At 51.7% G+C, this 9,939-nt stretch overlaps 1 protein-coding gene across 3 annotated transcripts; it reads left to right on the plus strand.

Annotated features, from left to right (window-relative positions):
- Window positions 1–370: 370 nt before the first annotated feature.
- Window positions 371–9,340, plus strand: IFI6 (interferon alpha inducible protein 6). 3 transcript variants are annotated; one of them, XM_073793467.1, is made up of 5 exons: window positions 371–478; window positions 1,885–1,984; window positions 2,346–2,399; window positions 2,480–2,629; window positions 3,412–3,665. In XM_073793467.1, the coding sequence occupies exons 2-5, from the start codon at window positions 1,915–1,917 to the stop codon at window positions 3,516–3,518; spliced, it is 381 nt and encodes a 126-aa protein (XP_073649568.1). In that variant the 5' UTR covers window positions 371–478; window positions 1,885–1,914; the 3' UTR covers window positions 3,519–3,665. The 3 variants fall into 3 exon arrangements, 2 of the variants coding, with proteins under 2 accessions (XP_073649568.1, XP_019793288.1); XR_002176863.3 differs by lacking the exon at window positions 371–478 and adding an exon at window positions 3,119–3,332 and having other exon boundaries at window positions 490–1,984; window positions 3,412–9,340; XM_019937729.3 differs by lacking the exon at window positions 2,346–2,399 and having other exon boundaries at window positions 372–478.
- The last annotated feature ends 599 nt before the right edge of the window (window positions 9,341–9,939 follow it).

The following is a 9,939-nucleotide window of genomic DNA, read 5'->3' on the forward strand; positions in this document are numbered from 1 at the left end:
AAACAGTTCTAGTACTTCACAAGACTGTTGTGGGATTGGATCTCTTTCTTGGCCCTTGTATGCTGCAAGTGCTCAATAAGTGGTAGGCATTATTATTAATTGAATTAAACTGTGAAAGACCTTCTGCCCCAGGAGGAGCTGGTGATCGGGCTTCACTAAGCCCAGTAGGGCTGTGGATCTCACTCTAGTTTGACCTGCTTTGAATACTCTTAGCTATTCGGAAAGTCTCCGACTTGAATTACACTTTTTGGCCAGTAGGCAGCTCAGCAGAGATGTTGTCACTGAGCAGAGCAGGAGGGGAAGAGAAAAGATTCCGCAGAGCTCGGGGAACCAAAACTAGAAACTCTGACAGGGATTGGCCACCTGGGGGCAATCTGAAAGGGCTATAAAAAACGAGCCTAAGAGCTGTTACCTCACTGCTGTTCCCGTCTATCAGCAGGCTGCAGGCAGGAAGCTTCCTTCTCTGCTCTCCTCCAAGGTAAACCCAGAAGCTATGAGATGTGGGTGTCAAGCTGCCAACCTCTGCCAGGCTGCCTGCCCTTGAGGCTTATGCCATGAGAGCCGGGATGCCCATTCTTCAGGGAGTCTACACCCCTGAGTGCCCTGGACTCAGAGTGGTCTGAGGGGATGTGTTGGTGGGCTTTTAGGGGGTTGGGTTGCAAAACCCCAAGAGTCATGAAACTTAGCTTATAGGTGCCATGTCAGCAGTCTCTGGCCTTAACCCTGCCACTTCACCTCCTTGGGCTTTAGTTCCTCATCTGTAAAATGAGAATCAAGCTACCTGTCCAAAGGACTGGACGATTTCTGAAACCCCTTTATTGCAGAATCTAATGTGACAGTGAGTTTGTCTTTGAGGATAGATGAAGTGATCTGAAGTAGATATTCAAAGTGTGGGTTTGGGCATTAGTCAATTGTGGCTTTAAATCCTGACTGCTACTCCCTAGTTTAGCAGGCTTGGGATTATTACTTTTCTGAGCTTCAGTTTCCTTATCTATAACGTGTGGTTTAGAACAAAGGTACCTACTTTATGGGGTTGCTATGGGTATAAATAACCTTGTACCATAAAGTGCTGAGGAAGTGCTCAGTAGAGGGGAAGTGGTTTGGGTTTTTTGTTCGTTTTCAATTCAAGGAAAATGCTTTGAGCGGACAAAGTTCACATTAGAGGTGAGTTGTGGTGGGGGAAGGGAAGTGTGTTTCTATTTTGCTGTGTAATGGAAAGAGCATAGGTTTTGGATTCTGCAGTCTTGAGTTTGTGTCTAGGCTGCACAATTTCTTGTGTGACCCTGGGCAAGCTCCTTTACCCCTCTCTGCTTTCTTTGTGAGAAAGGAAGTTGATGTGAAGCCAGTGTTTGGGGCCTGTAAATATTCAATGCAGTGGGAGAATAAATCTATCATCAACCATCGTTTAGAACATTCTGTGTGACAGGCACTGTTCTAATTGCTAGGGATATAGTGGTGAACGGTTGCAAAACTCACAGCCACCCTCCGAAATAGGCTTTATTAATAGGCCCACCTTAGGGATAAGGAAACAGGCTCAGAGAAGCCCCAGGTATCCTGCTTATGACAAAACCAGACAAAGCCAGAAACGGAAACCACAGTAATGATACTAGCTGACTTCCGCTGAGTGCACAGTGCATGCCAGGCACTGTACCGGAGAGGATTCCATCCTGTAATTCTCATAACCACCGGTGTGGCAGGAACATCAGCCCGCTGGTGCCGTGAGGAAACGGAAAGCCTGCGGCTCCTTAGAGGGGTCCTGGGCTCAGTCCAGAGCATCTTGCTGCTTTTTGTGGACTCCCCCTCGAATCTAAAGGGAATACAATAGAGCGGGAGTGGCTCCAATAGGGCTCTGGGGACCGTCTCTTCCCTCTCCCTCATCCCAAGTACGGCGACAAAGCCTTGCGCTGTGCCACCATGCGGCAGAAGGCGGTATCGCTCGTCTTGTGCTACCTGCTACTCAACACCTGCGGCTGCGAGGAGACAGGTAAGGATCCTGGGGCACCTGGGGACTCCGGGATAAAGAAGCGGAGAGTTTCAGGATCCCTGGTTTCGAGACCCAGGCGTGCCTCTGAACGAGAGAAGCTATTCCAATGGACAGCGCGGCGCGGGGTCCCTGTAGCTGGAGTCCCAGATTCGAATCCCTGCTCTGTCAATTCTTCCATTCTCCCTAAATGAGTTCATGCCAGTTCTGTACCAGGCAGAGCGCCCTGGGAAAAGTCCCTTCCCTTCATTGAGGCTCTCCGAAATGGGAGGATGGTGGCCCCACCTCCGGGGGTGGTCCGGAGCATCAGGCACAGAGTAGGGGGACCCTGCTCCCCACTGGACATTGCCCACTCTCCTTCCAGAAGAAAGTGAGTCCGGGTTCTGGGGCACGCTGACCTACATGGCCGTCGGAGGAGGTGGGTCTGGAGGGCGGGGAGCCCCGGAAGGTGGGGCGGGCCCTGCGGCTGGCGTCCCTCACTGCTTCATCTTCCTCCAGGGCTCATGGCTGTGGCGCTGCCCGCGCTGGGCTTCACGAGCACAGGCATCGCCGCCAACTCGGTGGCTGCCTCGCTGATGAGCTGGTCGGCCGTGGCGAACGGGGGCGGAGTGCCCGCCGGGGGGCTGGTGGCCACGCTGCAGAGCCTGGGTGAGTGTGGGCCGGCCCAGGTGGCCCTCTTTTCTGTCCTGAGCCCTTTTCACAGGCTAACTCAGCTCTACTAGGTGGGGCTTCTTCTAATCCCCACCACTTAATGGGGAAACTGAGGCACCCAGGGATTAAGGAATTTACTCAAATTCTCCCATATAGTTAGCACCACGGCCAGGATTCAAACCCAGTCAGTCTGCCTTCTGGTTTTCAGACTCTAAGGCCAGAGCCTTCACTAATGCTTTGACCAAGTCACAAGTCTCTCAGTTTCCTCATGCGTTAACCAGGATAAACATCCTCAATTTAACATTTTATGAGTCTCCTCAATCCCAGAGAACCAGAGTGCCAAAGAAATGTGGTGAAGGGACCCGATTCAATCTCATACTAACCCTGCTCTTGCATTTCTTGAACATCATGAAGGGGATGGATACAGAGCACAGAATGGTGCTTCTAAAAAACGTGCTTTCACCTCTCTCTCTCTCTTTCTTCCAGCCCTTTCTTTTTTGTTTTTTCTCTCCCCCTCTGAGGCGTCCAAAATCCTACAGAAAAACCACCCCTGACAAACTGCCCCTCTGCCTTTCTGAACCCTCCATCTTCCCTCAATTCTGGATGGCAAAAGCCCAAAGAACCAGCCCAAAAGGACACAGCCCTTCTCAGAGGGGGCAGAGAGGAAGACACAGACCAGGCTGCACCCCAGCAGTGAGAGGTGAAGGGTGTGGGCAAGGCTAGAAACAGTCCTGTGTTATAAGATGGTTGTTCTCTCACCAACTGTATTTGCTTTACAGGGGCTAACGGTGGCAGTGCCCTCATGGCCAAGATTGGGGCCCTTCTGGGCTATACTGTCCACAAGCAAACCGAAAGCAGAGGGAAGGAGAGAGCGGATGAGGAGTAGCTAGCAGCTCCCTGGACCCCGCTCCTTCCTCCTTGTCTTCCTTTTCCAGCTGCAGTCCAGAGGTTCCTCTTTCACACTTGGCAATGACCTAGGTAAAAAAAACAGAATAAACGTCTCTCAGAAAACACTCTGTCCTGCTGTGAGTCGTGCTGGCTATGAGAAGCCCCACAAGATCTGGCTCTGGGCTGCCTCATCCACACACCCCACCCGCATTTCCCCCAAAGGCCATCACAGCTCCTGGGGCAGAACTAGCTGATTTTGCCTCTGAGCCTCGGCGTATTCTGTTCTCTCTGCCTAGAATGTCCTTCTGAAGCTCATAACCCAGCGCAGACATCTCCTCCTCCGGGACTCCTTCCCAGCAGAGCTGCTACTCCTGTCACAGCCTGAATGCTCAGGCTCTATTTCTCAGGGTTCCTGGGGAGGCAGATTCTTTCTGTTTTCGGTGAGAGAAGTTTCCAACTACTTCCCTGATTGGGCAGAGATGGAGAAGCCAGATCTCCATTCTCCAAAGAAGTGCTAGAGTAGTCTCCCTCAGGCGCAGGATAGAAGGCCAGACATTTGTCTTGGGGAAACGGTGTAACAGCAGCTTCTGGGGGGTCAACAAGGCCTCCCTTCCCTCAGAAAACTCTGGGGACAGGGTAGGCAGTTTTCATGCGGAGCCTACATGCCTTCTGAGGGGGAAGGGAAGGCCAAGCCCTTGGGAGGATCTGAGGTTTGGGAGGCCTGTTCAGTGAACGAGAGTGCCAGGACTTAGGCAGGGGGAGGGCAAAAAGGCCCTGGAAATTGTTTGGTAGTAAAGCTAGGGCTGGTTCTAGCACCAATCGTGCTGTGGTTCTGGTCTGAGTGGGTGTACCAGCCTCGATACCAGACCAGCCTTCTAGAGAGATCTGCACCCCTGGGAAGTGGCCATGTGTGAACTACAAAAGCTGGTCACTACAGGGCCAAGCCAGCTGTCCTCAGGCCTCCCCTACCCAGCCCCACTTCTAATCCAGAATTTCTTCTTCGATTACAAATGTATGGAGGTGGGTAAGAGGCTCCTTCGTGCTTGCTCCCATCCCCAGGTCCAGCGCCACCCCTGCAGGTGGCAATGGTTTGCCTCAGCTGGCTTGCCCCAGGCCCCCAGAGAAGCAGTGTTTGTGGAAGAGGGGACACAGGTGGTGCAAGCACTATCTGCACCTCAAACACTGTCTCCACAGCTTGTGTCCAAGAGCGGAAGCTGAGCTGAGTCCCCTGCCCTGATAATCACCACTGGGCCTCAGCTGAGTCCTGCCTTTGTTCGGGCCATTCACTGAGGGGCAGATGGAGTGGACCTCTGCCCAGGAGGGGATGGGGTCTCAAGCATCACACTCTCCCAGGCCTGGTAACTGCACCCCAGTCTGTAGAGTTGATATCCCAGAGACAGAAACGTGTATCCCTCAGCCCCTTCACGGCGGGCACTGCGTCTAATTCATCTCTCCTCCCCAGTGCCTGGCACACAGTAGGTGCTCAATATATGTGGGTAGAATTGAACCTGAGGTTAGTCTCCGCCCATCTACCTGTCCCTTTACCTTTCCCAACTTTCATGGGAAGGAGGGACTGGACCACTTGTTCTTTCCCTGGGGAGCCCTTGATAATACCCGCTGTCACTGCCATGCAGGCCTCGGAGAGGGGACCTCAACCCCCTTTAACACTGTGGTCAAGTAAACACAGGCCCCTAACCTTTTATTCAATATTCTCTAGCACAGATGAGGCTGGGTTTTCAATAAGGCAGTGGAGCAGAGTGGTTAGGGATGTCCCTCTGGAGTCCCACAGACCTGGGTTCAAACCCGCCCTGCCATCTCCTACCTGCATGCCCTGGCACAAGTTCCTTCACTTCTCTGTGCCTCAGTTTCCTCCCCTGTAAACTGAGAATGATAATAGCATCTACCTCGTGGGGTTTTTGTTATGAGATTAGATGAAATAATGAACAGAAAGTTTAACATGACGCTGGCACATAGTAAGCACTCAGTCAATGTCCGTTATTATTATGATTAAGAACTTGCATGAAGCAAAGAGGAAAGAGCCAAACAACAGCCAAGAATGAGATGCTCTAACTGTAGAGTCAGGGTTTACTTTCTGGGGCTCACAGCCCCTGTTCTTCCTTCCTCCTAAGAGCGGGCAGCCTGCCCCAGGGGCAAACACCCTCCTTAGACATCATATTGCCTTGCACAGCATCAAGGCCAGAGAGAAATGGACAGCTCTACCCCCAGATTTTAGATCTGAGGCCTCAGCAATTCTCAAGCTGAATGACACTGGCAATGACTTGTCTTTAAGGAGATCCTCTGCCTACCACAGGATCCCTTTGGGCCTGTGCAGGATAAATCTTTGCTTTCATTCTGCAGCGGTTTGCTGGGCGCTCACTCTGTGTCAGGCACTGTGCCAAGTGTTAAGGACACTGCAGTGGAAGAGACCCAGTTCCTACGTACTTGGAGCCCATAGCGTACAAACTAGGAGCCTCCCAAAGCATCCATGACCCCCTTTCTCCCTCCCTGTCACCACCTCCTCACCCCCATCTCCTTTCACCCATCCTGGCCCTTGTCAACTTTCACGGACCACAATTGTCTTGTCTACAAAGTAGGAGACAGAATGATGGATACAAACCAGAATTCACTAGTGCAACAAGTCCGGACATGCTAATCACCTTTGGACTTCTCCTTGACAATGGCCTTCAGAAAGACACAATGCTGAGTCCTGGCCCAGCTCCGGGGGGGGCACTCAGGCAGGTTACTTGCCCTCTCTGAGTCCCAGCTTCCTCATTTTCAAAACCAGGGGGGCTGGACATCAGAGTCTCCGAGCGCTTCCTGCTCTACAACTGCTGAGCCTGAAGCACAGACTTCTGAATCCCCTGGGTCCTGTCAGGTCCCAGTCCTCTGAGATTTTATTTTTGGAAGCTACCAAAAGCCACCTTGTGGTGCCAACTTTGGTGACTAAGGTGGGTGATGGTGCTGAGAGATGCCTGTTTGGTCACAAATGAGGGTGGCTAGAAACTAGCAGGGCAGTTCCTCACTCTGGGACCACACCCTAACACAAGCCCAAAAATAGATCCCATCTGTGTGGCTTACTTGATGGAAAACAGCATTGAGGTCCTCTGACATCATCATTTCTCTCTGGACCTCAGTGTCCTAGTCTATAAAACAGAGGAAGGGAAGTGTTAGACTCTCCTCTAGACCTAGAATGTCTTTCCAAAGTGCTCAAGTTAGAGGTGTCTTGCTCTTTGATAAAAATCCCTTTATCTAGAGATTTCTTTTATTCTTTAAGGCCCTCCCTGGCCCCCAGACCCTTGAAAGTCCACTCACTCCCTCTCCAGGCAAGCCTCCCACAATTCCATTGCTCTATGCATGGATGTGGCCACCAGGTGGCAATACAGTCCCAGCCTGGAATCCTCAGCCTGAATTCTCCTCCAGCAGCTCCACCAAGATCAACAGCCCTCCCTGGGGCCAGGCCCCCCATAGATGTTAGAGACCAAAAAGATTCAGGCCCTGCGCCTGCTCTGCAGCAGGAGCTCCTGAAGCTCACAGGAGTGGTCAACGCTCAGGATCCCTGCAGGGCCTGCCTCTTCCTCTCCTTCCAGACCCTCAGTCCTGCAATGCTGGGATCTCCTGAGCACAGCATTCAGGACCCTCTGCAATCAGGTCTCACTTCCAGCCTGTGCTTCCAGACCTGAGCCACAGGGATTTAAAGGCAATGAGAGGAGCACTCCACACAAACATTTCTTGTCTGGGCAGCAGATGGTGATGCCAGGAAGAGGGCATCCCTGGACCCAGACTTGAAGGGGACCTGGGCCAGCAGAGGGCCTGGGTCAGCAGTAGCCGGAGGGAGCTGAGGCAGAGGAGGCCTGTGGCTTCCTGTGAAGAACTAAAGAGCCACTTCCTTTAAGCAGATGGCTGTGAGGGAGGGGCAGAAGATTAGAGAGCGCGGGCTTCCTGGCTCAGAGGGAGAGGAAGGCCCTAGGAAGACCCTAGGAAGTGGCCCAGGGCAGCCTTCTATTTCCTTTCCCTCTGGGGTCTCCATGAAGCAGACAGTGCAGACAGGCAGGGTCACACCTTTCCCACGTGCTGTGAAGCCACAGAGAGGAGAGTCAGGTTAGGGGCAGTTCATTTGTACAAGACCAGTAAACAAATGGCACCTTGGTTACTCAAAGAAGTAGGCCCAAAGGCACCTCCAGGCATGCAGGAACCGAGACTAGACAAAGGCCTTCCCCATGACCTTCCAGTGACAGTTCCTTCTTCACTCTGGGGTCTCCGCTCAAATGTCACCTACTCGGAGAAGCCCTCCCTGACCACTACTTTAAAGCAGCCTCCTTGTTTCTCTCTACCAGAGTGGTTCCCAAACTTATCCGCTGCTGGGGATTACTTGGAGGCCTCAAAACATACAGATACCTGTGTCTCACCCACAGAGATTATGATTTAACTGGTCTGGGGTGTAGCCTTGGGCTTCGGCAGTTAAAAAAAAAATCTCTGGGTGATTCTAATGTGCAGACAGGCAAGTGTGGGAACCACTGTGCTAGCATATGATCCTGTTTCGATTTTCTATGTGAGGCCAGTGAAGAAATGGGGCTTGGTTACTTCAAGAAGCAGGCCCAAGCCCTCAGCCCCAAATACTCAAGTCCAAGTACTCAGCTTCAGAACCCAGTCCCAAACACCCAGATCCAAGGTTTTACATATATTGACTCATGTCATCCTTACCACAATCTTCTTTTTTTTTAATATTTATTTGTTTATTTAGGCTGTGCCAGGTCTTAGTTGCAGCACACGGGATCTTCATTGCAGCGTGCGAACTCTTAGTTGCGGCGTGCATGTGGGACTTAGTTCCCCGACTAGGGATTGAACCGGGGCCGCAGAGTCTTACCCACTGGACCACCAGGGAAGTCCCTTTACCACAATCTTCTTAGGTGTTATTAGGATCCTCATTTTACAGAAAAGAAATCAAGGCAGAGAGAGGTCAAATCACTTCCCCGAGGTAAACAGCTGGCAAGTGACAGGCCAGGATTCAAACCCAGTCAGCCTCACTAGGACAGTGCCTGGCACCCAGAGGGGACTCTATAAGTGACTGTCCAGTCAAGGAACTTAATGTTAATCTCCTTCTGCCTCACCCATCCAACCCCATTCAACTGAGCAACCAGGCAGCCTGGAGATTCTATTTTCTAATTATTTCTTTAGTCTGTTCACACGTCTCCACCCACATGGCCCCCCTCTCAGCATCTAGCTCACTACCCTCAGGCCTGGAGGGCAACTACAAGGTCCTTCTAATGGGTCTCCCTGTGTCCACTCTTGCCCCCCTGTGTTCACTCTTGTCTATTCTCCACATAGAGTCAGGAAGATCTGAAAACAAAGTAGATCAAGTGACATCCGCCCCAACCCCCTCAAAACCAACGGTGGCTGCCCATCACACTTAGCATAAAATTCTACTTCCTGGGCTTTCCTGGTGGCACAGTGGTAAAGAATCTGCCTGCCAGTGCAGGGGACACAGGTTCGAGCCCTGGCCCGGGAAGATCCCACATGCCGTGGAGCAACTAAGCCCGTGTGTCACAACTACTGAGTCTGTGCTCTAGAGCCCGCAAGCCACAGCTGCTGAAGCCCGCGTGCCACAACTGCTGAAGCCTGCGTGCCTAGAGCCCGTGCTCCGCAACAAGAGAAGCCATCGCAATGAGAAACCCACGCACCACAACGAAGAGTAGCCCCCGCTCGCCGCAACTAAAAGAAAGCCCGCGCGCAGCAACGAGGACCCAACAGAGCCAAAAATAACATAAATAAATAAATTTATTTTTTTAAAAATTCTACTTCCTTGCTTTGGCCTTCAAGGTCTTTAATAACCTGCTCCCCTAAATCTCCACAGTCTTACCTCACCTTCCTTCCCCTCCCCCAACTCTTTTCCAGCCATACTGGCCTCTTTTCCCTTCCCAGAACCCTCCAAGAGCCTGCCAAGTTCAGTGCCTGTCCACAAGCTCTTTCCTCTGCTTGGAACACTCTTGTTGCTTCAGGAGTCAGCTGGAATGTGACTTCTCCAGAGACCTGAGCCCCCAGTCTAAATTAAACACTCCGTTATTCCAGCAGCCTGTACCTTATGTTCCTAGAATTGATCACGGTTGTAATAACAGCACGATTGGTATAAGCATTTTGTTACTGTCAGACCTGCTCACTAGACTTGAGCTCTCTGAGCACAAGCACAGGACTCATCGTTATTTACCGCCAGCACCCAGCTCAGCGCCTGGCACACAAGAGGCGTCCAATAGCTTTGGTTGAGTGGGTGGACAGCTGGATGGACAGACGGATGGGTGGACGAGTGACTGAGTGAACAAATATATTTTAAAACTTATAAAACTATTCACCTGCCTGTATTTCTCAGGTCAGCTATAAAGTGCGCGATTCACAGGGGTGTTATTTTCATCCTTCTAGAGGCCCCA

This window comes from Tursiops truncatus, chromosome 1, assembly GCF_011762595.2.
Source record: "Tursiops truncatus isolate mTurTru1 chromosome 1, mTurTru1.mat.Y, whole genome shotgun sequence".
Classification (NCBI taxonomy): Eukaryota; Metazoa; Chordata; class Mammalia; order Artiodactyla; family Delphinidae; genus Tursiops; species Tursiops truncatus.